The following is a 26,562-nucleotide window of genomic DNA, read 5'->3' on the forward strand; positions in this document are numbered from 1 at the left end:
CAAACTAATGATTGGATTATTGTTTGTAAAAATAAGGAAGGTGGTAAACAAATACAAAAAGGAGTTGTTGGTAATTTCATACCAGCTAAGCCTACCATAGAGAAGTGAAATTCTTTTACGGTGTTGCAATGGGATATTGTTGTCGGTGTGAGTAGTTATCAAAACTCACAAACTGTTGTGGTAGTGAATGCACCTCGAATCAAAGAGGATAGAGAGATAGCAGAGATGGAAGTATTTGGCACTGAGAATGCGCTTGAGGTGCATACTTCTAACTTTGCCTCTTTACTGTCTAAAACATGTGTGGACGAGGTGCCAAGGGAGAAAATAAGGAGATGAAGGAAGCTAGTACCCAAAATTTCCATTTAAAATACCAACAAAAAGAACAAAAGTCCAAATTTAACTTACCTGAGGAAGTTGTTTTACAGGTGTTTAAGATAGAAATGGAAATACTGAATATATCAGAGAATTAATGTTTGTAGTTAGTTTTAAAGAAGAATAAATAATTTAAATCAAAGGTAACTTTACAAGATGTGTCAAAGTTTGATCATATTGAGGAGGTGAGTTTCCCTCCGCTAACATTGCCCATTGTGGAAAAGAGAGGGTTAAAATGTGGCCTCAAAGGTAATGTTTGATCAAAGGTTATGTTTCTATTGATTAGTGCACTTTTATGGAACATTAGGGGCATGTAGGCCCAGAGAGACTATAAGAGGCTTAGTACACTCAAATCACAACATCAGCTTACTTTTATTGTATTATCGGAACCTATAATTAGGTCCTCCAAAATCAGGAGTTACAAACTAATCCTTGGATTACCATATTGCTTTTATAATGGCTATAATAAGACATGGTTATTCTGGTCAAATGATCATACAGTGACAGTATTGGATAATACACAGTAACAACTTACACTAACCATGATCCACCTTATGAGTCCAAAGCCCTTACATGTGATAGTGGTTTATGCTAAGTGTAAGACTGATCTTAGGATCCCATATGCGATGAATTACGAGAATGGTCTGGAAGAATTCAAGGTCCTTTATGTGGTATGGGGGATCTTAATGTGATAGCATCTATTGAAGAAAATCTAGGAGGTGTGCCTTTCATAATTGATAAGAATAGAGTGTATAGATGACTGTGGGTTGCAAGATGCGGGATTTTTTTTCCTAATCTTCATACTTGGAGTGATAATAGAGGGCTACCAGACACTATGTGGATGATGCTAGATAGGCTACTTCACAATGTTGTGTGGAATGATGTTTTTTTCTAGATCATCGGTTTGCATTTAGTAAGGGTTTTTTCTGATCATACAACTCTACAGATTACTATGAAGAAGAATATCTCGGTTGGTCCTAGATACTTTAAGATCTTGGACTTTTTGGCTAATAAAGATGGTTTTCTTCATGTGGTGAAAGGGATGTGGGAGGATGGTGTGGAAGATAATCCTATGTGGATATTGCATCATAAATTAAAAAGGATAAGTAAGAGACATAGTGTTTGCTCAAGAAAAACCTTAGGAGATTTTATGTGGAACCAAAGAGGTTGGAGAAGTTGATTGTCAACCAACAGGAAACCCTGATTCTTTCTAAGCCTACTGATGATAGGGCTGAACTCATTAAGGCAAAGGAAAAATATGTACAATTTCTCATTATACAGGATGCAGTACTAAGGCAAACGGCTAAGGCTCGATGGTGGAGGCATAGTGATAAGAACATTGCTTACTATTATACCGTGATTAAATGAAAAAGAATAAAACTTTGTATTCAAAAGAAGCAAGACGAGGGGGGCAATGAAGAGAAGGGGGAGAGGAAGTTGCAAAGGATGCAAGTGATTACTTTCAAAAAAAAATTAATACCGACTCAAGTTCTGCAAACTGTACTTGCACCGAGTATATATAAGCTAGAGTATTTGTTGAAGATAATGTTATGCTCATGGAAAAACCAATTATGGAGAAAACACAAGCTAGTGTGTTTGATATTTACCCAACAAGTGCAGCAGGACCAGATGGATTAAGTGTCTTATTCTATGAGAAATGTTGGCCAATAATATCTGACGATGTGCATAATGTTGTGACTCATTTATGTAGGGGAGGGGAGATCGAGGGTAGGGGAGAAAAAATAAAAATTTGAAGTTGAAAACATTTTTTAAAACATACTTAAATATTTTATTTTTTTGGGGGGGGGGAGTCGAGGGTAGGGGTGAAAAAATAAAATTTTGAAGATGAAAATATTTTTTAAAAACAAACATAATTTTTTTTTTGGGAGGGGAGGGGGGAGGGAAGGGGTGGGGGCGCTGGTAGATGGGCTGACCGGAGGGGGAGGGGGTCGAGGGTAGGAGTAAAAAAATAAAATTTTGAAGTTGAAAATATTTTTTAAAAACAAACTTAAATTATTTTTTTGTGGGGATGGGAGTGGGGGGTAGGGGGCTGACCAGAGGGGGGTGGGATCGAGGGAAGGGGTGAAAAAATAAAAATTTGAATGGGAGGGTTGAGGGTAGGGTGAAAAAATAAATAAAATTTTGAAGTTGAAAATATTTTTTAAAAACAAACATAATTTTTTTTTTTTGGGGGGGGGTGGGGGTGGGGGTGGGCGGGCTGGTAGGAGGGCTGACCGGAGAGGGGGGTCGAAGGTAGGGGTGAAAAAAAAATTGAAGTAGAAAATGTTTTTTTAAAAACAAACTTAAATTTTTTTTGGGAGGGGAGTGGGGGGCTGGTAGGGGGGCTGATGGGGGAGGGGTCGACAGTAGGGCTGGGGTATTAAAAATAAAAAATTGAAATTGGAAATATTTTTTTAAAACAACTTTTAATATATTTTTTGGGGGTGGTAGGGGACTTGGGTAGGGGTGAGAGTGGGGTAAAAAAATAAAAAATTGAAGTTAAAAATATATTTTTAAAACAAGCTTTAAATTATTTTTTGGGGGGTGGGGGATTGGTTTGAGGGTAGGGACAAAATAAATTGATTTTTTCAACAAAAAAAATTGTAATTTGAAGTTGGAAGAGAGTTCTGAAAAATGTTTTCCTTAATTTTTGAAGAGAAATCATTTTCCTTAAATTTGAGAAAAATGAATTGATTTGGAAAACATTCTCCAAAATATTTAACCTAACCAAACATGAAGAAATTGAAAAACATTTTCCGAAAAATATTTTCTTTCATACCAATCACACCCGAAGGACCAATCCAGTATTGACAAATCCATTTGGCACAAGCACGTGTCTTTTAAAATGTCATTATGTCGGAGGGTAGTACATGACAAGATTCTAACTAATGAAAAACTATTTAGATAGGGTATTAACGAGGGACAAGGTCCTATTATTATAGTAACTCATAGAGGAGGGAAATAACTTAGCATTTACTTTGTTCACGAGAATTGACCAATTTTGTGTGGCACACATTCAGTTCACCATTTGGGATAGGTTTCAATAGAGCCGTCAATATGGGTTAGGCCCGTTGGGCTGCTCTAGCTCAACCCGTGATTTGATAGGGTTGGGCTATGATTTTTTGGAGCCCATTTAAGAAAATGACTTTTTAGTCTGGCCTGAATAAGTCTGCCGATTTGTGGGGCTTGAGAAATATTGATAGGACCGGACCGTGTGCCAATTAAAAATTAATTAAAAAATAAAAATAAAATAAAGTATTAAAAATAACAGGAGTCTGAACTCAAAATTTGTTTAAAGTTTGAAATATTAAAATTTAAATACAAATTATGTTTATAAAATATGTACTACATAAAATAAAAATTCCCTAAAATTTCTAGGAAATCACTACATAGACCGTAGCTTATGGAATATTGTCATAGTTTTTGTGTTTTATTATGATTATTGGAAAACAATTAGGTTAATATTTCTATTTAACTATTTATGTTTTTACTTGATATCAAACTTAATAAATACTATAAAGATAATTTTATTTGTGGATTTGATTAACAAGTAGTAACACTAACACCATGTAATATTATCTTATCGATATTTTGATAATATTTTTATATTATAATTTAATTTAAAAAATTATAAAAGAATATACTTTTAAGAAAAGATGGATGGCCCGGCAAAGCCCGTAGCCCACGTACTTGTGGGCTGAGCCGATCATTTTTTTGGCCCACACAAAAAATGGGCTAGCCCAATCTGACCCATCAAATTTCAAAGTTTGTATGGATTTTCCCGGATGGGGTAGGTCAGCTTATATTAACAACTTTAGGTTTCAAGAATGCACACCTTATACAACTTATGCAGAAATGGTAGAGTTACTATCCAATTTATATAATGTCAACCTCTATTATGAAAATCATACCTCTATTAATCATATGGAAGTTTTGGAGGTCCATATGTGCAAAGAAGTACAGAGCTGAGACACCTCCACTAAAAAGATATATTGCACTGATCTCATTTAGTCTCTCTCAGTTTACTAAGCAGTGCTTTGGGAAACTAAATTTTGATATAAGATGGAAAAGCTTAAACATTCTTATTGGTTCTCCGGTGGAAACTACAATGCACATGTTGGTGATGTCACGACCCGGGAGCACCCCCTAGTCGTAACCGGCGTACTCGACCTCGAAGAGGTCTAATACAAGCCTCTTAGCATTCATTCATCGCATAGACACTAAAACTATAAGGAATTAAAAACTTTCTTTACCAAGAAAACATTTCATAAAATAAAATATAGCAAGCGGAAGACTTTCTAGACTTTATACATGATGTCTCAAAACCATCTAATACTTTAGAGTACAAAATTCGGGACTAATCCCATACACAACTTAAACAATACTAAAAAGACATAAAAGAACATATTGGGTATTGTCCTCGAATATATGAGGACTCTCACCAAGTCTTCATCTTCAACACTTAGAAACCTATCAAATAGCCATGACATGTCATCATCTCCAAATCCCTACACTTTAGTCCAAAAAGGGAAAGAAAGGGGTTAGCACAATTAAGTACTAAGTATGGAAACCATGCAAAAACATGCTAAAAAGGACATTTGGTTGAAAGTCATGCCTTATGCCATTTTAGTAAAACTTCATGAACATTGACATATTAGACATATTATAGAACATAACCAACATATAAGACATTAACCACATTATAGACATACTCAACATTTTCACCACGTAACTCATTTCATCATCCAAGGACCCTTATCTAAAGTTACCCTAAGACACACTTGAGTGAGACATGAAATGGCCGCCCATACAACCTCTTCATACACACCTAAGTGTTCCTCAAGGCTACTATAGACAAGAACCATCATGCTTCAAGGTAACATACCAAGTAACTCACTTCATTAACATAAGCTATTCATTCAACAAATCATGTAGACAATAAGTCAACATTCTTCTTTAAAGTCATTTAGGACATATTCATGCATTTAAGGGACCTCACACTTTAGTCATATAGACTTAGAGAACTCACTTTAGCACTTTCAAAGGCTACTCGTGTCATGTGTAGATAGCATCCCATATTACTACCTACACGGTGTAAAACCTATCAAGTAAACTAGAGTTCACATTAAGGGCATCAAGTTCTACACTTGAAAGATCCAAGTGTCAAGAATGCTCATAGCACCAATTTCCAAGAGATTCAATAACAAGACTCGCCCAATATATACATCATGTCGTCACACCAAGCACGAGCAAGTATCAAGAAGGGTCGACGCCCTGTATCAAGAAGGGTCAAAGCCCAATAATCAAGAGAACCAAGAACCATATTAAAAATGGCTTTCTAGTTCGTACTTAAAATGGACAACTTCCATTCATAAGACGGACTAAAAATCCAGAGTCAAGATGGCAAGTGATCCGAATCAAGAGGCATGCCAAGCGTGACAAAGTCACAGCCACAAGAAGGACAAGGTCCCAACAAGAGTGCTAGGTGATCAAACAATCTGTACAAGTGGGTGAGTTACACAAGCATCTTTAATGCCTTAAGGGATACCAACATGACAATGCCAAGTGATAAAAGTAGCCAAGGTATCAAGATAACCCTTCAAATATACAAGAAACTAACAAGAGTACAAGTACAAGTTTATACACAAACCTCGGGCTTTAGCATAGAAACAGTCCGACAAAACATCAAGAATTCAAACCGTAGCCCGACCAACATATCAAGGTTCTCAGCTTGTACACGAGTGTATATAACCTTAAAAATATAATTACATAACTTATTTAACTTCTATTAGCTCAGTAATGTCGACGTAAAACAGGATCATCATCGTAAGTAAGTCTATCATGTACAAATACAAATATGCTCCCAAAACAGTGAATCTGTCCAGCCTGGTACCCCAAGTCGCAAGTTAGATTTGAACAGGAAAACGGTAAAATTAGACTTTATAACCTTCATGAAAGATGTAACTACATCTCTTAAGGTTGCAAACAAACAAGAATAACCACAAAATACATTTTGTACAAAAAGATATATTCAAAACACTACAGCTTAACATGCAGGATTTCAATTTCCGAAATCTGGGCAGAACTTGCCCTGTGTTGCGTCCCATATTTAGTATCCATAACAGTTAAATTAGCATTTTACATAAACATAAGAGTTGTAGGTATACGAGTTATCTTTCCAAATCATATTTTTTCATTGCAAACTAAGTTCTAGATCGAGAAATATGCATAAACTACCAAACACTACCCAGCTCGGAAACAGATTTTGTCATTTACCAAAAAGAAGTGTGTGTCTCGAATTCCAGCCAAAAGAACCAAGTTTTCTCTTGTGATTTTGAAGAAAAATATATTTAGATAAGTTTCTAAGGTTCTAAGGCTTAAGGAAAACGAAATTACTAAAGGAGGGATGAAAATATATAGTCAAACAAGTGATGTCTATCCCTTGGGCAGCTGTCCTTCAAAGGTGCTGCCCAAAAATTGTGTGCTGCCCAAAATGCATACATATACACCTATATATATATCCCTCATCTCATTTTAAAGTTATACATAATTCCAATTAGAATATTACCTAAATACCTCATCACAATCCTTTGCATCACATTCACATATATGACATCATGTCAACACTTCAATTCCTCATATAATGCCTTCAAGGCCATAATCATAATACACTCCATAAGTAGACACCTCCACCATAAGTGGATCACACATCAATCTATCACAATTCTATATCAATTCTACATTAACAATGAAGTTAGGCCAACTTACCCTTTTCCAAAGCCACAATCACCATTCCTCAACTCTCCAATAATTCACAATAGATAAGCATAGATAATAATAGAAATCAACTATTCAACTCAACTTAAGCATAATTCTATCATCATTCAATCATAAACAATAACCCCACTTCATAAGCCAACTTTAGGAAATTTGCAAAGACATGGGTTCATGGAATTTCCTTTCTTAAAACCATCAATAATAACATAAATCATCATTAAAAAACATTTAATGCAAGAACCCATGCTAGAATCGAAATTAGGATTTTGAGTTTTTGAACAACTTTTGAAATCTTTTGGATTGACTCTTTGATTGAAGAAGGAATCAAAGATGAAGAGTCCCCATACCTTAATCTTCAAGAACCAAACGAAATTGGAGAAGAAATCAGTAGCCACCATCCACCCTAGCTCCATCTTTCACCTTGAGCTTCCATGGGGTTCTAGAGAGAACCTTTTTGAAAGAGGAAGGGTTTTTTTTTTCTTCCTAATTGGAGTGATTTAAATGGAAGAACTTTGGTCAAAAAGTGTTTTATAATTGCTTGGAAAGTCAAGTAATAATAGAGACTAAACTTAGGAAAAGCATTAAGGACCCACAAAATTAAACTTAAAAGTTTTCCCTAATCCCGTCTAAACTCGTCCTTTTGGACAGTGCTTCACTATTTCGGCCATAACTTTTTACTCCAAAGTCAGAATTGGGAAAACTCGGTGGCGTTGGAAAGAGGACTCGGAGACCTTTAATTGGATAGGTAATGGTTCACCTAATTCGTTTTGAGATAAAAGATATGACTATTTAAAGTTGACCCTTACAACGCACTAGCTCAAATGAATAGTTTCCGGACGTCACGGTCATTCCTTGACGTTTGACCTCAAATCTCTTTAAAATAAACTTCAAAAGCCATTTCTCATCATTTCATCAAGTTCTCAACTCCAAACTCACATGTGAGGCTCTAGTTTCACTAGTTCGTTTTTAGGGTCGTTACAGGTGAAGTGGGATAAGCCATAACTTTTGCTTGTTAAGGTTAATAGTGATGGTAGTTGCATTTATGGGAATTGGTGGAGTCATCAGGGACTGCAATGGGAGGTCCATCATGGAATAGTCACTCTTTATCGGATCAGGTACAAGTAATTGGTATGAAGGGAGACCTATGTTGACGAGTTTACAACATTGTACTGATTAGGAAATACGCAAGATCATTGTTGTAACACCTCAGATTTGAAAAGAAGGAAAATTGTAGGTTTTCTAGAGCTTGTGACTGTTTCTACGGACCCAACCAATGGACCGTAGGTCCTCTTACAGGCCATAGGTGGAAATCGTAGGTAGCAAGTCAAATGATTTTCAAATGTCAAGTTTCGGTACCCTTTTTACGGTTCACAAGGATGGTCCATCGTTCAATGTACGAGTCGTAGGAGGTCCTATAGGTGATTCCCAAACTTAGTGAAATTTTGAGAGTAAAAGTTGGACTATCAGTGGACATGCACGGACTGTAGGTTGAATAACAGACCATACATGGGTCTCGTCGCTCTAGGGTCAAGAAACAAGTTCTTGAACCCCCACCAACGATTGACCAAGACAGTCTGTAAATGGACTTACGAACCGTAGGTCCCACTGCCGATGGTGGTCGACAATTATTTTTAAAGGGAATTTTGGGTCTTTTCCTAATTATTCTAACCCAACACTACGTCGTTTTACATCTAAACCATATAAATACCCTTCACCATTAGGAAAATCCACCAATTTATTCATTCTCTCAAATTCCTTAAGTTTATCCAAGGTTTTCTCCAAAAATCTTCTCTCTAGATCAAGGAAGAAAAAGTTAAGGTTCTTCAAGTCCAAGTCTCCTTTCTTCATCATTGCTTAGGTCTTCAATCAAGGTATGTAATGAGTTGATCAATGGGTTCAATTCACCCATTTAGTCCCCAAGGTTTCTTCAATTCTCCAATTCAATTTTCCAAGATTTGATTAGATTTTCACTCATTTCCTCACGGGTTCTATTTGTATAGATTCAATTAATTTATTCTGATCTTATTTTGATGATTTGGATTTAATTACATGATTTTCAACCAATTGAATGTGAACCCATGCATTGATCTATGAATTTTGACTATGAATTCTAATTTACATGAATTTATGAAGAAGCTTGAATCTATGAAAATGTTTTATGAAATTATGCATGTTTAATGAAATAAACATTTATGACTCAAGTAAGCTTATAGATAAAGGTATCAATATGTTCTATGAAGCTTGACCACATGACATAAATGACATCTAGATTGTACCTTAATGTATTTGAGCTATTTTCCTAAATTAGGTCTTGATTAGTATTGTATCCGGCTATGCCAGCAATGATTACAGATCACGCTTTCAAAACTATTTCCATTAGTAGTAGGGCATTTCTAGCATGAAGTGAATGACTATGGGCCTTTAGAAGCTATTATAAGAAGATCATGGGTGGTGAAAGGTTTTCTCACGCATGGTTTAAGGAGCTATCCTATGATAAGACAAGCGACGAATACCCATGTCCCGTAATGATAAGAAAATTTAAGATTAATGACTATTTCATGGGATTTATGCTAAACACTAAGTGGACTAACGGTGAATACCCATGTCCCATAAACTATGTTCCACCGTAGGATGATTTTCTTAGATAGACATTAGCTAGTGGCTTCACGTAAGCTAGAAATTCATGATTCTTACTTTGGCAAGTAGGAAATCCTCTTTCGCTGTGGGGTAGACACTTGATTCCATGTTATATCTCGCATGGTCTATATGTCGCTTAATGGTAAAATTCCTACGAAAGGAGCTAAGTTAACTACTAATGTTTTATAAATCTTCTTAAATGGTTTTACTATGTTTTAACTTGGTCATGCATTTCATGTTTTCAATTATGTCCCTTTATGATCATGTCACATGTTTTATTGCATTCCCCTCATACTTAGTACATTCCATGTACTAATGCATACTTGTACCTACATTGTTTCACTAATGTAGGACTTGACAACTCTTCTCATTTCGTTCATGGCTAGTTGATTGCATTAAAGATTTGAAGACTTGGTGGGTCCTCATATATTCAAGGACGATATCCCTTTTATAGCTTTATGTCATTTCCATTTTTCAAGCTTGTATATAATGTATGTGTTACATCTCAATCACTTTCCTTATGATGTACTGATGTACTAGCTGGCTTTGAGCCTTATGTTAGACTTCTAATTTTTTTCACAATCTCTATAATATAAAACGGTCTTTTGAATTCTTAAATTTTATTATTTTATATGATGGATAGTAAGTGGCTTGTATAGGGTCTTTTCGGGTCTTATACGCCATGTTACGACTAGGGTGTAGTTTGGGTCTTTACAAACATGGTATTCAGAGCATAAGGATTAGAAAGGCCATAGGATGTCTTATAAGCCACGTCGAGTAGAGTCTTCTTCATGAGTGTGAAGCGCACCACATTTATGAATTAGAGGCTATAAGTTGTTTATGAAAGATCACTTCTTTGATTACTCTAAAGTTGTCATAGAGTTCACCTTTATAAATGTCCGCCTCTCTTAACCCATATTTATATTTTTCAGAATATGCCTCTACAAAGGAATCCTGTGAGAAGAAATATGAATGTTCATGAAAATTTGGTGCCCGAGGTTCCCCAAGTGTTGGTCGACCCTTTGCTTGAGCAAGTGACTAATGATGAGTTTTAAGCCGCAATTCATGCATTGGCTTAAGCTATGACGACTCAAGCAAATAGAGAGATTGTGGCTCTCATGAACCCAAGGGTGGATATGGCAGCGGCAAGGGTGAGAGAATTTACTAAATTGAATCCTTCAGAATTTCATGGAGCTAAAGTTGAGGAAGATCCTCAAGAGTTTATTGATGAGGCATATAAGATAGTGGGAATCATGGGTATCACTTCGGTGGAAAAGGTAGAATTGGCTGCTTATCAACTTAAGGGTGTTGCTCAAGTTTGGTTTAACTAATGGAAGGAAAAGAGGGCAATAAATGCAAGTCTTATTTATTGGGAGAAATTAAAGGTTTCTTTTCTTGGTAGGCACTTTCACCTTATGATGAGGGAGGAAAAGGTACTTGAGTTCATTGACCTTCATGAAGGGAATATGAGTGTGAAGGAGTATGCTTTGAAATTCTTGCAATTGTCCAAATACACTCCAACTATAGTTGCCGATCAAAGGGCAAGGATGAGTAAGTTTGTGTCGGGTGCTTCTGACTTGGTGGTCAAAGAATGCCTAACCTCCATGCTTGTTAAGGAGCTGAATGTCTCCCGTTTAAAGGTGCATGCACAAGAAATAGAAAAGGAGAAGCTTAAGGAGAAAACTACGGATTTAAAAACGGAATGAAAGGATAATAGCGATTTCTCACATTCAAGGTCTAGTGGAGATAATTGTTCCCAAGTAAGGATTCTAGTGAGCAAATGGGATCCAAGTGTTGAGAGTGTGTAAAAATACATAGGGGTGAGTGTCTAGTTGGTTCTAATGCATGTTTTGGTTGTGAAAAAATGGATCATAAGATAAGGGATTGTCCTACGATTGCTAAGAATGAGGAAGACAATTGTCGGCGAGCTCAACCTTACCGTTCTTCAGGTCCTAGTGATAGTAAGAAATATAATAGTTTTTATGCTCTTCATACTCGAGAAGATCATAAGTATTCCCCGGATGCGGTAATTGGTGAGTTATGGTCTTTTAGCTTGTATTTATGTATTGCTTGGTATTGGGTGTTTCATTGGCTATGGTAAGACTCCATGTGTTGTAATTGTGTTTGAAGTTGACCTTGAAATCATTATGGAAATTCCTTAAGTGTTTTTACTTGTATCAATGGTTCTATGGGTGTTAAGACTTTGGTGCTATGCTTGGGTTGAGGGAGAGGGATTTGAAAGAGTTAGAGAGGTTTTCTCCCAAGAGGGAGATAGTGTACTTCATGGTTGTGTGTGCGTGGGACTATTTAAATTGTTCGAGGGTTCCTTGCTTTAGGTTGGTATGTGAAAGGCCGGAGACGGTGTGATGTCTTAGTATCCCTATCTCTTTTTGTTATCTTCGGATCTAGATGGAGGCATTAGCCACTCATGTTCACTCTTTAGGATTCATGTGTTTTAGTCATTTCCATGTTTCCTCATGCATGCATGCTCATAAAAATTAATATTTTTTAGATTTTGATTTAGCTTCATTGATTGCTTCATGATGATGTGCATTTGTATTTGATTTCCAAATAGCTATTATGACAAGATGTTTTAAAAGCATGTTTTAGCTTGAAGTTGATATTCTTCTTTGATTATGTGCATTTGAGTATGAGTTGCCTATAGGCCTTATGGAATGATGTTTTGAAATGCTTTAGCTTGGGGTTAATTTTCCTCCTCGGATATGTGCATTTATGTGATTCCATTCATGTTAGGCTGATAAATCTTCTTTCTATCCTCATTATGATGTCTTGAGTCCCGTTCAAGGATGAATGTTCCCAAGGGGGAGATAAGGTAACATCTTGAATTTGAAAAGAAGGAAAATTACAGGTTTTCCAGAGCTGGTGTTTGTGTCTACGAACCCCATCGATGGATTGTAGGTCATCTTATGAGTCGTAGGTTGGAACCGTAGGTGGCAAGTCAAATGATTTGTAACTGTCAACTTCTGATACCCTTTTTACGGTTCACCAGGACGGTCCGTCGTTCAATGTACGAGTCGTAGGTAGGTCTCGTAGGTGAGTCCCAGACTTGGTGAAATTTTGAGGGCCAAAGTTGGACTTACAATAGTCATGTACGGACTGTAGTTTGACCAATGAACCGTAAATGGGTCCGCTCATTCCAGGGTAAAGAAACAAGTTCCTGAACCCCCACTAACAGTTGACCAGGATGGTCCGTAAATGGACTTACGAATCATAGGTCCCACCATCGATGGTGGATAGTGGTCGGCAGTTATTTATTAAGGGACTTTTGGGTCTTTTCCTAATTATTCTAACCAAATACTACATCATTTTTGTAACGCCCTGTACGAAACTAGTAAGACCTAGCTAAGGCTTGACTGAATCTATTAGGTTGACCTAGAGCCTCACATGTTAGTTTATGGTTGGAAACATGTTTAAATGATGAAAAATGGCAAGTGAAGTTAGTTTGGTGACTTTAGAGGTCAAACGTCAAGAAACGACCATGACGTCCGGAAACTAGTCTTTGGTGCTAGTGTCTTGTCGTGGTGTTTGGTGTGTTGTTTAAGGTCTAAAACCCATAGGAGTGACTCTTATTCATAGATGGACATGTTTAGGGTCCAAACGACCGGGTACGACCCCCCAAGGACCACCCAAGGGGTCCTTGAGGAGGACCCAACCTTTGGCCAAAAGCTGTCAAAAAATAGCTTGACCTACGAAGGGCAGTGACGGGCCGTCACTTGACCTACGCCCCGTAGGTAGGTCTCGTGGGTTGAGACTTAGTCTCTCCACCAAGAACTCCCCAATCCCCCTCTCTGAACCAAATGACGAGAGCACAGCACGGGCAGTAACTCCACTTACGGTCCGTAGGTGGGTGGCCGTAGGTGCTGCCAAAGCACTGTCAGAACTACGAAGCCAAATGACGGTCCGTGATTCCACCTACGGTCCGTAGGTGGAGGGCATAGATGCTGCCAATTTTATGAATTTTTTAGTTAAGAAGGGGGTTAATGTTTTAATTAGTTATTAAGTTGGGGTTAAGGGAGGTCGGTTAGGTGGTTAATTAATGGACTATATAAGCTTATAGGACCCTAAACTAATCCATTAATTCACCACAAGTCAAGACCCCAAAACATAACCCAATTCTTTTCCCTCCTAAAATTCTCTCTCTCAAAACTCTCTCAACTCAAGACTCCATTGAAGAACTTGGAAGGAGCTTAGCAAGGGCTTGTAGATGGGAGGTTTCACACGAAATTCATAGGGTTTAACTAAGGTATGGTTGCTCTTCACTCTTGGGATCCCTTTCCCCAAGAGGTCCTTCCAAAGATGGTTTTCAAAGTCCCCCAAATTGTAGATTTCAATCCAATTTCGTGGGTCTCTTTCTAAAGTCGATTCCATTGATCTATAATGGTTATTTATGATTATATATGAATGTTTGTGGATGCATTCATGTAACACTTATGGTTTTTGAACAATTCCCCACAAGACCCATGATTTCCCCTTCTTCATCTAATTCTAACCCTAGTTTGTGTTAGATATTAATTGAAGGCTATGAATTGAATGTAATGTTATGTAATTCATGTTTGTATGATGATATTACCCTAAATTATGTATGATTACTATGGAATTAGGGTTAAGTCTTGAATGGGGCCTCAAGGCTATGAGGAGATGATATCAATGTGATTGATATCAATGTGATTCTTTATGTATTGTTGAATGTACTTGCTTAATTCATGTATGATGAAGTTGGATGATGGTTCCCTCTTCCCTCTAACCCTAGTTGGTAATTGAGCATGTTATGATGAGATGCAATGCAAGTATGAATGTTGTGAGATGTTGGTATTATTGTTGTTATGTTGAATTGAAGGTAATTCTTGTTAACACAATATTAACATGCTATGAGTAAAGGTGTTTTATGTGAAAGGCTTTCTCACACATGTACACACACATGAATGAATGAAGCTATTGACTAATGTAATGAATGTGAGTCTCTTGAAAGGTTTCCTCAATTGTACTCTAAACTAGTCTATGTTATGCATGGTATGATAATGTGAAAGGTCATTCTCACATGATGAAGGTTCTTGATGAAAGGTGAATTACTTAGATTGTAATGATGTTATACCTAATGTGTTGTTGTGGTGTTGATGACCTAGTTTCCTCATCCTTAACCCTCTACACTTGAATTAGCTATGAAGTATGTATGTATGTTATGGTATGATTGTTATATGATTGAAAGGTAGTTCTCATGATTATAATGTGATGTAAAGTGAAAGGTTTACTCACTTGCTAAGTGTTTCTAAGGTGAAAGGATTGTTACTCACTTATAAACACATATGAGCTATTATGATAAGATGTCTACATAAGAGTCTAGTAAAGGCTAATGTGAACTTATGTGATGACTAAAGATGATTACTAAAGGGAATTAGATGCTTAGCACCGAAAGGGCATGTAAATGAGATGGGGGTCTCACGTTTAGTAAGTCCGGCTCCCCACATGGGTTTCCTCACGTTTAGCAAGTCCGGATTACCCACGGTATGTGTTGTCTCATGAGATGGAAACCCCCACGTTTAGTAAGTTAGGGTTTCTAGAAGCAATCTCCTTGACCCTTAACTATGTGCCCACATAGGACTCTAGCTTAGTGGATCCACCTAGATAGCTATGTATGAATGGTTACACCTTAGGCAAGTGTTAACCCTCTCTTTTCGGTGTGGGAGTAGAACACCGGATTCCATGTAGTTCTCATGGTCTATGTCGGTTATTGCAATATTTTCCTAATGTAAAAGTAAATGAAGGTATGAAAGGTGTGAACTCTTACTAGGGCTTTCTTAAGGGTTTCCACATAGTGTAAGGGAGGGTATGGGACTTCTCTTGCACATTGCACTTGTGGGATCCTAAGGGATGGTTGTAGTAGTGTTCTCTTATGATTATGATGATTATGACTTATGTATGTTGAAGTTATGTTATGTATGATTATTATGAAGATGGTTTACCTATGATATGAACTATTTGAATTATGACTAAGATTTATGATATGAACATGTTGTATGAACTATGACTTAATGGTGTTGTTCTATCTTATTATGAAGATTATGAATAATCCATGCTTTAATTGTATTATGTTAATGATTGACTTTTCTTGATATGAACTAATGGTTGTGAATGTCACCTTACTATGTATATGACCTATGGATAAGACTAATGTATGATAAGTATAGCATGGTGATCCAAAGGTAATACTTAGTGTAAGTAGGACTATGGACCCTACCTATGCATTGCACAAGTAGAACCTACGGTTACTTATGTGATTACTCTATTATGATGCAATGACCTTGATGTTGACTATGCATGAGTATTATGTCTTGTAATGAGTGATATGTGCACTATGACTATGTTTAGTGACTATGCTTATGGTGATGTTATTATTCTTCGTGCTTTGATGAACTATATGTGAATTGCTTGTGACTTGTGATTCTCCAACTCTTTCAAGATGATGTTCAAATTGTGCATAAAGCATGGTTTCAACTAAATGTCCCCTTTTAAGCATGTTTTAATGGTTTTTATGCATGGCTTTCATACTTAGTACGTGTGTTGTACTAACCCATATTTCTTCTACATTTTTACAAAGTGTAGGGTTTGGTGATGTGATGTCTTATGCTTGGAAGTTAGGTTTCTAAGGAGCTTGGGAATGAAGACTTGGGGAGTCCTCATAGTTTCGAGGATGAACCTACCTCATACTCTTATGTCATTATGTCTTTATGTTTTATGTCTTTAGAATTATGTAAGGGCCATGTCCCTAAGTTGTTATGAAAGAGTTGTTATTCTAAATGTTATAGATGATTTGAGACATAGTGTCATAGACTCTCTCTTATTTTATGAAGACTTCGATTGTAAAGAAAAGTTTTAAATTTTCCGCTATTTTCATATGCTTTAATGTTCATGATATGCTAAGGGCTTGTATAAGACCTCCGAGAGGTCGAGTACGCCGTGTTACGACTAGGGGGTGCTCTCGGGTCGTTACAATTTTACCCCAAAATCTAAACCCTATAAATACCATTTACCCTTAGAAATTTCCGCCAATTTATTCATTCTCTCAAATTCCCAAAGTCTCTCCAAGATTTTTTCCAAAAAGCTTTTGTCTAGATCAAGGAAGTAGAATCAAGGGTTCTTCAAGTTCAAGACTCCTTTATTCATCATTGCTTAGGTCTTCAATCAAGGTATGTTGGGAGTTCATCAATGGGTTAAATTCACCTATTGAGTGCCCAAGGTTTCTTCAATTCTCCAATTCAATTTTCCAAGATTTGATTAGATTTTCACTTAATTCCTCATGGGTTCTATTTGTATGGATTCAATTATTTTATTATGATCTTATTTTGAAGATTTGGATTTAATTACATGTTTTTCAACCAATTCCATGTGAACCCATGCATTGATGTATGAATTTTGACTATGAACCCTAGTTTACATGAATTTATGAATAAGCTTGAATCGATGATTATGTTTTATGAAATTATGCATGTTTCATGAAATATTTTTTTATGACTCAAGTAAGCTTATAGATAAAGGTATATATATGTTCTATAAAGCTTGGCCACATGACATGAATGAAATCTATATTTTCCCTTACTGCTTTTTGGGGTATTTTCCTAAATTACGTCTTGATTAGTATGGTAGCCGGATATGCTAATAATGATTATAGATCACGCTTTCATAACTATTTCCATTAGTAGTAGGGCATTTCTAGAATTAAGTGAATGGCAATGAGCCTTAAGAAGCTATTATGAAAAGATCATGGATTGTGAAAGGTTTTCTCACGCATGGTCTAAGGAGCTATCCTATGATAAGACAAGCGGTGAATACCCATGTCCAATAATGATAAGACAAGTTAAGATTAATGACTGTTACGTGGGATTTATACTTAGCACAGAGTGAACTAGGGGAGAATACCCATGTCCCATAATCTATATGCCACCATAAGATGATTTTCTTAGATAGACATTAGCTAGTGGATCTACATAAGCTAGAAGTTCATGATCCTTACCTTGGAAAGTAGGACACCCCTTTTCGGTGTGGGGTAGACACTGAATTCCATGTTATAGCTCGCATGGTCTTTATGTCCGTTAATGGTAAAATTTCCACAAAATGAACTAAGCAAATTACTAATGTTTTATGAATATTCATAAATGATTTTACCATGTTTCAACTTTGGCATGCATTCCATGTTTTCAATTATTTCCCTTTATGATCATGTCTCATGTTTTATTGCATTCCCCTCATACTTAGTACATTTCATGTACTAATGCATACTTGTGCCTACATTGTTTACTAATGTAGGGGTTGACGACTCTTTTGCTTTTGTTCGTGGCTAGTTGATTGCATTAGAGATTTGAAGACTTGTTGAGTCCTTATACATAAAAGGACGATGTCACTTTTATAGCTTTATGTCATTTACGTTTGTATGTGATGTATGGGTTATGTCCCAATCACTTTCCTTATGATACACTAGATGACTTTGAGACTTATGTTAGACTTCCTCTTTTGTCAAAATCTATGATCTAAAACTGTCTTTTGAATTTTTTTTAAAATTCTATTATCTTGTATGATGTATGCTAAGTGTCTTGTATAGGGTCGCTTGGGGTCCTATACGTCATGTTACAACTAGGGTGTACTTTGAGTCGTGACAATTGCAGAGGCTAACTTGAAACTATTGGTAAAGGCAACAAATCTAAAATCTCAGACACTATGGAGGTTCCTAGACCTCGTGGACAAGGTCAAGGAGATAATGGTGGAGATAAGGTTCATAGTAAAACAGTGTTATGGGGAAATTAATAAGGTGGCAGACAAATTAGCCTCTCTTAGCCAGATGCTTAAGCAAAATTTGATTTTCACAGTCAGGACTGCCATGGTCAGAAAGAGTCTGTTGCAAATAGATAGGTTGGAAATTGCGTCATTTAGGGTGCGACAACAGAAAGCAGTAGAGATTCAATTTGATCCATCTGAAGTTGCTTGAATATATTGTCTTATTAGTAGCTTGAATGTCTTTGTGAATGATACCGAGTTTGGGCTGTCAAACTCTCATTAGTCAAAGTCAAAGGAAGGGTAAGGTTCCCATTCCCTCTCTTCCTTAGATGTATGTGTATTGTTGTTTCTTCGATGATATGAATAAAACGGAATGTTTAACCTAAAAAATTCGGTGTTTAAACACTTAACTTATAACAAATTTTTCTGCATAATCTAAAATTCTAAAATCTAAAATATGTTAGCAAATTAAAACAACCTAATAAAAATTTAAAAATTAAATTTATCCCGAAAGCTAAGCAACTATTATGCTAAATTCGATGTGGAAGCTATAAAGGTGGTATTGAATCAGATCTTTCTTTTTATTTTCATTTTAGTAAACCTATTGTTAGTTTATTTCAAACTTGAGATGTTTTATAATAAGACATAAGCATGTAGGTTATCTTCATTGCCCTCTTCTTCTTTGAAAAATAAAAATAAACCAGCTCCTTTCTTTCTTGTCTTCCATTCAAATCTACATGAAACAAAACATTTTACTAGCTAATAGGAAAAGGGCAGCATGAAACTGATTGGTTTAACTAGAAAAAGAAAGACTACCTTTGACATTGTAATTACAACAAATATTAGCAAATGAAAGTGTATAATGTCAGTGCTTCACTTGAAACATTTTAAAGCTCTACCTTTTCATGTTCTAATTTCCAATTAGGCTTAGCATTTCCTGTAAAATGCCATCATATATACGCTTTTTGGGGTAAAAGAAAAAAAAACTAATCTAAAATTAATTAATCTCGAATTATAGGTTGTGGTGTCCATTTAAGATGAAATGTTAATCTCCCCGACTTGGCACCATCCAAGGTAAAGGTATCTTTAAATTCTCCTTCTAGTATAACTCTTGTAAGGGTCATGATACATCTACCAATTTTGTCCTGAAATTTGCAAGTTTTGAGAGAGATGCATCAACTTTATAAAGTTCATAAGTTGTGGAGCAATAGTTTAATACTCAAACAGATACAAGATGGTCTAAAAGAATTTACCTTCCCAAAGGTGTCATGGTCCCAAACTTCCAATATGAGCAAATCATGTAATCCATCTTCAACTACAAAGTCAAATGTCTGGTTCCACACTGGGTTAAGGGTATTGTTTAGAACCTAAGATTAGCAAAGAACGATGAGTAGGACAAAAGTTGCTTAATTTAAAAATATTGAAACAAAACACGTTAGGGGAAGATAATGTTTCATTCTCAGGGTATTCAAAAACTTACTCGAGTTTTATTTTTTTTTCCAGATTTTTTCATAATTAATACAACAAAAGGATCAGATTTCCCCATTAGATCTGTGACAGGTACGTCTTCTGCTGATATTACTATCACGGAAAGAACTCCTCTAAAGAGGATGTCCCCTTTCTTCTCAGAGATTGCTTGTGAAAAATTGGCTGCCTCTGGTCTAAGGGCCTTCTCCAAGGTAGTTAGTGCATAGTCGGGTTTAAATCCCTTCATAAACACATTATCCATGCCAAAAGGACAAAATAGAAGCTCCAGGTGTACCTGTGTTAGGTGACAATAGAAGGGCTTTGATTAAGACTCCAGTTTGCATTGATGACACAAACAAGAATTCTCTTGTGGAAAGACTACATAGCATAGACAGGCATCCTAAGTGCACAATTCATGACAAAACGAAAAATGATAAATAGAACAATAAAGAAGAGAAAACTTTTGTTTAATAGTACATACAAATTGACTCCAATAAAAACACACAAGTATTTATCTATTGGACTTTAGTATATTTTATGGTTAATCAAATATCACAAACATATAACCCATTTTAATTGGAAATGCACACCTACTCTATTTTCTTCTGCTTTTTTTTATAACGTCAGTTTCTACCTCAACAAGAATCAATCTATTCAGGTGAGTGAAGTGACCTACTCTATATTCCTTGTGTCCAACAAGTGTTGCATCATACGTTGGTATCTAATGCAGGGATGACGACATTATAATATGAAAATGCAGAATAAGATAAGAATAACTAATTAAAACCATAAGTCATTTATGTCACATCACTACATCAAAAATGATCATTGTCGCTAAATATGTATTTTTAGCAGCAATTAGCACTCTTTGTATATGTCCCTAAAGCCTTTAGCGACATTGGTTCTAATGGCACTTAACTAATGCCGGTAAAGACTTTAGCACTCTTTATTTATGTCAATATTTATTGATGCTAAAAGTTGTTTTTGTTGTAGTGCATGAAACATAAGTTCTCATTCTGGCTCTCCTTTTTATTTAAGGCTTGCACGGAATAATCAACATAACGATTATGAAAACCAATATTTTCTAGCTTCTTAAAAAATGTAAAAGCAATTTTTGTTTGTCATCAAGACTCGCGAGAACCAAATCAAGAGAGGTTGTAGCATTAAGAAACATGATAACACAAAAAGGGAAAACTATTCCAATCTAAACCCATAAATGATCTCAAATTTCATTTATCTGAATCTTGTAAATTATCCAGCTACTTTACATTATACAAAACCATTTAGAAAATCAATGATTTCTGCTCATAATTTGATACTAGTGGTCCTTTAGAAGGGTGTGCTAGCTTCATTAATTTGTATCAAGACACAAAATATAGAAATAACAGCTGAAAAATTCAAATGCCTCTCAAGTCGTTACTGGTCACAAATTAAATTCACATGTTTTTTGTAACTATAGTATTGAAGACTATATCTACTGCAAAATTGATTTATTCATTTCCCTATAGATTAAAGATGATAGTACTAGATCATAGATCAGAGAGTATGTGGGAGTCTAAAATCATGATGGTAGAACACCATAGAGTAGAGAGTGTGGCAAGTCTAAAGGCTTTCAACCACTAAGAATTTTGGCTAGAAAGGTGAGCAAACTCTTCTTCTTTTAAGATAATGATATTCTATTTTAAGAAGTAAGAGCAAAAGAGTCAATTATAGATGATGCCATTCCTATGTACATTTTTCGTTGGAGACTTAGTTCATCCTAATAATATTTGCATGGAGATCCTAGATAATTGATAAATAAAATGCAGTTGACATGATTGTTTCTCCACTATGAAGCTCACAACTGGGAGCCAAGTGTCAGTTATAATTTGATGCATTCTAATGCCACTAGAAGACAAATATCAGGATATTCTTACATGTCCTCTATTTTTGGTGTCCCTTTGGATCTCCAAATCCTTCACCAGTTTCAACCACACATCTTTCACTTTACCAGGCTCAAGGAGTTTCAAATCTATTCTAGCACAACCAATGAATTCAGCAGCTTGAATCCCTTCATCATCATACACTCTAATTGTTAAATGTTGAGTAGATATGTCTTCAACTATGAACTCAAAGTGCTCATTCCAAATCGGATTTAAGCAGTTATCCTTAATAGAGCAAACAAAATCTAGAGTTAACCATTCCTTGTTAGGAGAAAAATGAATTAAGAAGGACAACTAGTGATAGATGTTCTCTTACAATAACTTTGCTGGTTTTTGTCCTGTCACGTAGTGGACGTATAAATAGCTCAACAAAAGGATCAGACTTCCCAATGAGGTCCTTATTAGTCAACTCTTTGGCTTCGATGAGCTTGACTTGCAATACACCAACCGGCTTTAGCTCCAGATCACTACAAAGTACAAAATCAGTTTAGATTGAAAACAATGTCCTTCTTCTTGTCCTTAGTACTTCAGGTCGAGAATATAGGATTTCATTAGAAAATACTATTTGTATTATAATATTATTCGATATTCTACATGTCAATAAAAGACAATTTCATATGTAAAATAGGTTTTTAATAGTTTGTATCGGTATTAAAATGTTCCCCTACTTTATTTTGATTTTTTTTTCTTTTTGGACTTGATTCTTGATTTTTCTCTACTTAAAGAGAAGTTACCAATATAGACCGATAAAAATGATCAGAAGAAACAATTGGGCAGTAATTAAGCAAGAGGTCGCAAAAGTGATATCTCTTTCAAAGGATAACAACTTATATCATTTTGATTAGGATATACATTTTATAGGGATAAAAAGTTTAATTTATTGTTTAAAACTATTTCACTGTTCTTTCTTAATAGATAATCTAGAATATAGAATGTCTTTTTCTTAAGACTGTTATTCCAGAGTTAGAACTAATTCACATGTTCAAACAAAAAAAATCTTTAGTTTTAAGTGGTAAAAAATGTCAAGTAATGAATATAATGTTTATTAGGAAATTAGAACACCTATAGTCTCCTGGCAATATGGGAACAATATTACGGACAGGCCAAGTGATAGAATCTTCAATTGCATCCCGTATTGTACCCTGTGCATGCAGATTGAATGCCATCAAAAGATCATTCAAGTAAGAGTTTGTTGTACCAATAAAATACATGTTTCTCAATTAGAATTCACAAATGTTAGCTGTAAATACTTATTGTGATAAATACTCATCGTGAATTAGCTAACTAATTACAAAAATGTAAGAGAGTTAGACCAATGATCAAGAACAAGGGATGTCATCAATGTTTTCAACTCTTCTCAATTTATGAAAATCACATGACAACAAAGCTTTAAAATCTAAGTAGAATAAAAAAACACTTAAAATGTCACTTAACCAAAATTAACAGTCATGTGAAATGTCACTTGTATGTATAATGTGCGCTAACTTAAGAAAAATTATACTATGTGCTTACAAGGGAAAGAAATGAAAAATGAATATTCATATCGGCTATTTATATGTGGGAAATGTACATGAATGAGAAAGGGGTCTATTCATTCAATAACAAAAACATAAGACATTTCAAACCTCAATGGCATCTGATACTCCAGGAATAGCTGATATATCACCACCCACAACTTTGAGAGTGAAATCCAAATTTTTCTACACGTAGAAATATGCAGGACAAATATAATATCAGAACCATGATTGTGAAACATTATTTTTTTCGTATAAACAAGAACGAAAATGGAACAAAATACAAAACTATATATGCATATCAAGTATTTAATCCATTTATCTATCATGTTTGTGATACATAAATAGTACATATAATAAAAGTTTGTGCTCACCTTGTGACGCAAGGAGTAACAAACAGCTCCGAAACAAGGAAGCTCAGCAACTAGTGGTTTGAATATCAAACGAAAAACACCAGTGAAGCCAATATTCTTGACCTGCATTCAAAATGAATTAGGAGAAGAGTGAAAAATATGTGAGATGATTCTTCATCAATTGTGATGTCTCCATGATTATTATACTGATCTTTAAAAAAAATTGGATTTTCTTACCTCTATTACTTTAAAAGGACATTTCGATGTAAATATAATTATGTTCAAGACTCAAGAGTCAACAAAGAAAGTAGTTCTTATGTCACTTGAGCTGATGATAACAAGATTGACCAAGGAAGTAAATGTTTGTTTCAGTTAAAAGACATATAAATAAAGATTGACTCTCACATTTATTGAGAATATGAATTATAGTGTCTTAAGGCATGCATAACTAGTGCGTTATTTTGATATTTATTCCATTATCATGAGTGTTGATTTTCGGTGCTTAATGGAGGTATTTAAGAAGAAATAAAATTCTTAAAATATTTAATAGAAGGCATAGAAATGGATGTAAAGTAATTTTTCGAAAGTACCTGTATGGGTAGTCCTACACCAACTAAAGTCTTAATATCCAGAACAATATTGGGATTTCCATCCCACTGCATTTCCAACTCCATAATAATTTCTCCAGGATCACCATCAAGAAGGGAAACTCCTAAGAAGGTAAAAGGAGACGTTGGAGAAGTTAAATTATTCCAAGCAAATATAGAAAATGAGTTTTCCTTGGTTCATAATTGGAAGTGTAATGTCTAGTCAATGATAGAAAAGGGCAAAGTTTATAAAGTTAACTACGACTATAATTAGTTTTAAAATGTGGTCAACAAACCTGTGAATGATGGAGCCACAGTACCCAATGTGAGCTTTGAAAATTTCAGAGCAGCTAAGATAGATGGTCTATATTGCTCAAGAACTGGTTCCACTGAGGTTCTTATCAATTCTGATGCTGCCTAAGAAGAGAATATATAAAATGACACAAAATAGTAAAAACCAAAAGGTGTGCTAGAAGAGAATAATTACCTCATCAACATAAGGCCAAATTTTTTCTAAGTGATGATTAAGCCAATTCAACTGTAATTTAACAAAAGCCATTATTAGAAAATTGAACTAGTAAAAAATAAAAGTATTAAGCAAACGTAACTCAACTTTTGCTTTTGTGAAAAGACTACCCAAGAAGGGTATGCTTCAGGGGGTAAAAGTTTTCTTGAATCTTGGACTGTCATCCTGGCAAATGCTGTTATGGATTTTGCCTATAAAAAAGAATATATATATATATATATATATAAATAGAAAAATACGAAATTTCAATTGAAATATAATGAGAAAAGAAAAGAATTACCAAATCAATGCGAACTTTGGATCTGTTATTTTGAAAGCGAGCAAAACAAACAATGAGACCAACACCCAATGCCGCACCTAGGAAAAACCCCATGAAGAAACCCATGTTTATGTGAAAACAAATTTGATATATATATTTAGAACAAGTGTAGATTCTTTTTGAAAGAAACAAGTTTTTTTTTTGTTCGAGAAAATGTTGGCAGTTATGAGAGGAAGGAAGGAAGGAAGGAAACCGCGGGACCAGGCGGAGAGAGGGAGGGAGAGTAACAAAATTTTGATTCGGAAGTTGAGGCGCTCTCTTAAAGCTCTTTATGCTACCACGTGTCACCTAATTTTATTGAAATGATTCAAGTTTTTAAGTATGTAATTTTTTCCCTCACTTCATGTTGTTTCTTCTTCTTCTTCAATACTACTACTCGATTCTTAATGTGATACAATTTTGTGTTTCTAGAATAATAGGGGAAAATGAAATAATAAGAAAGTAAAAAAACAAAATGAAAAATAAAAATTGATTCTTTATTTGCTCCTTTAGTTTTTCTGACTTTGATACTTTCTTCGTTGATTATAATTTTAAGTAAGAAATTATTACTATTTATTTACTTATTTTTCTTTGCTTTGGTGGGTGATTATTGCTGATTAGATAAATTCTCAAAGAATAGAATTGACATAAATACGTTTGATGGTGTTTCTTTTCATTACATAAATGATCATTAAAATTAATAATAAAGACTTGGATTTTCTAAACTAAAAAAAGTTGGGTAATAAAGGAATGTAGTTAAGAAATGACTTTTGCATTAATATGAGGGGAAATAAGAACAATGTGAAAAAAAAAATGAATCTTTAGCTATAAAGAGATGTCATATCACTTTTCTTTTGTCTTGTTTTTATATTTAGATAGATTAGAGATTATTTTTTTCAAAAAGTATTAATATTTTTTCTCTTTATAGTAATTATTTTTCTAATAAAATTGTGTCAAGTGCGGATAATTTTACAAATTAATAATAGTAGTATCTCGTTATTATTTAATATAATATTCTTACATGTTACGGATAATCTCCCACACAGAGCATATATATTTTTTATAAAAAAAATTAAAAATCATGTGTCTTTTTTGTTAAAAAAATATAAATTTACAGATCAAATTTTATTTTAAAAAATTGTTTCATTAAAGCCACAAACATGAAATTGAAATCTTACTTTTAAGAGAATTTGAGATTTAAAATCACGATTTGAAATTTATTTAAATTTTATAAACACATGCTAATGTCAAATCAAAATTTTGGATGTGAGCTCAAAATTGCATGGCCAAATACCTACTTTTAGTAGTAACAAGTAAATTTA

The 26,562-nt window shown here is 34.9% G+C and overlaps 1 protein-coding gene across 1 annotated transcript; it reads right to left on the reverse strand.

The window, feature by feature from the left end:
• Nucleotides 1-19,281: 19,281 nt before the first annotated feature.
• LOC125827998 (synaptotagmin-5-like) lies at nucleotides 19,282-25,347 on the reverse strand. The gene is made up of 13 exons (XM_049507308.1): nucleotides 25,223-25,347; nucleotides 25,025-25,133; nucleotides 24,904-24,950; nucleotides 24,713-24,833; nucleotides 24,420-24,541; nucleotides 23,851-23,952; nucleotides 23,588-23,662; nucleotides 23,025-23,104; nucleotides 22,279-22,429; nucleotides 21,957-22,187; nucleotides 20,054-20,335; nucleotides 19,827-19,940; nucleotides 19,282-19,718 (listed from the first exon to the last, which is right to left on the reverse strand). The coding sequence occupies exons 1-13, from the start codon at nucleotides 25,325-25,327 to the stop codon at nucleotides 19,575-19,577; spliced, it is 1,683 nt and encodes a 560-aa protein (XP_049363265.1). The 5' UTR covers nucleotides 25,328-25,347; the 3' UTR covers nucleotides 19,282-19,574.
• Between the last annotated feature and the right edge of the window lie 1,215 nt (nucleotides 25,348-26,562).

Source organism: Solanum verrucosum, unplaced genomic scaffold, assembly GCF_900185275.1.
Source record: "Solanum verrucosum unplaced genomic scaffold, falcon-dt-bn FXZP01000136.1, whole genome shotgun sequence".
NCBI lineage: Eukaryota > Viridiplantae > Streptophyta > Magnoliopsida > Solanales > Solanaceae > Solanum > Solanum verrucosum.

Excerpts from the sequence above, each read along its gene's own strand:
- LOC125827998 (XM_049507308.1), bottom strand. The coding sequence starts at position 25,327 with ATGGGTTTCTTCATGGGGTTTTTCCTAGGTGCGGCATTGGGTGTTGGT. Across the intron at positions 23,663-23,850 it reads GTTACTCCTTGCGTCACAAG|AAAAATTTGGATTTCACTCT; the intron begins GTGAGCACAAAC and ends TTCTACGTGTAG. Across the intron at positions 22,430-23,024 it reads ATATTGCCAGGAGACTATAG|TGATCTGGAGCTAAAGCCGG; the intron begins GTGTTCTAATTT and ends TGTACTTTGTAG.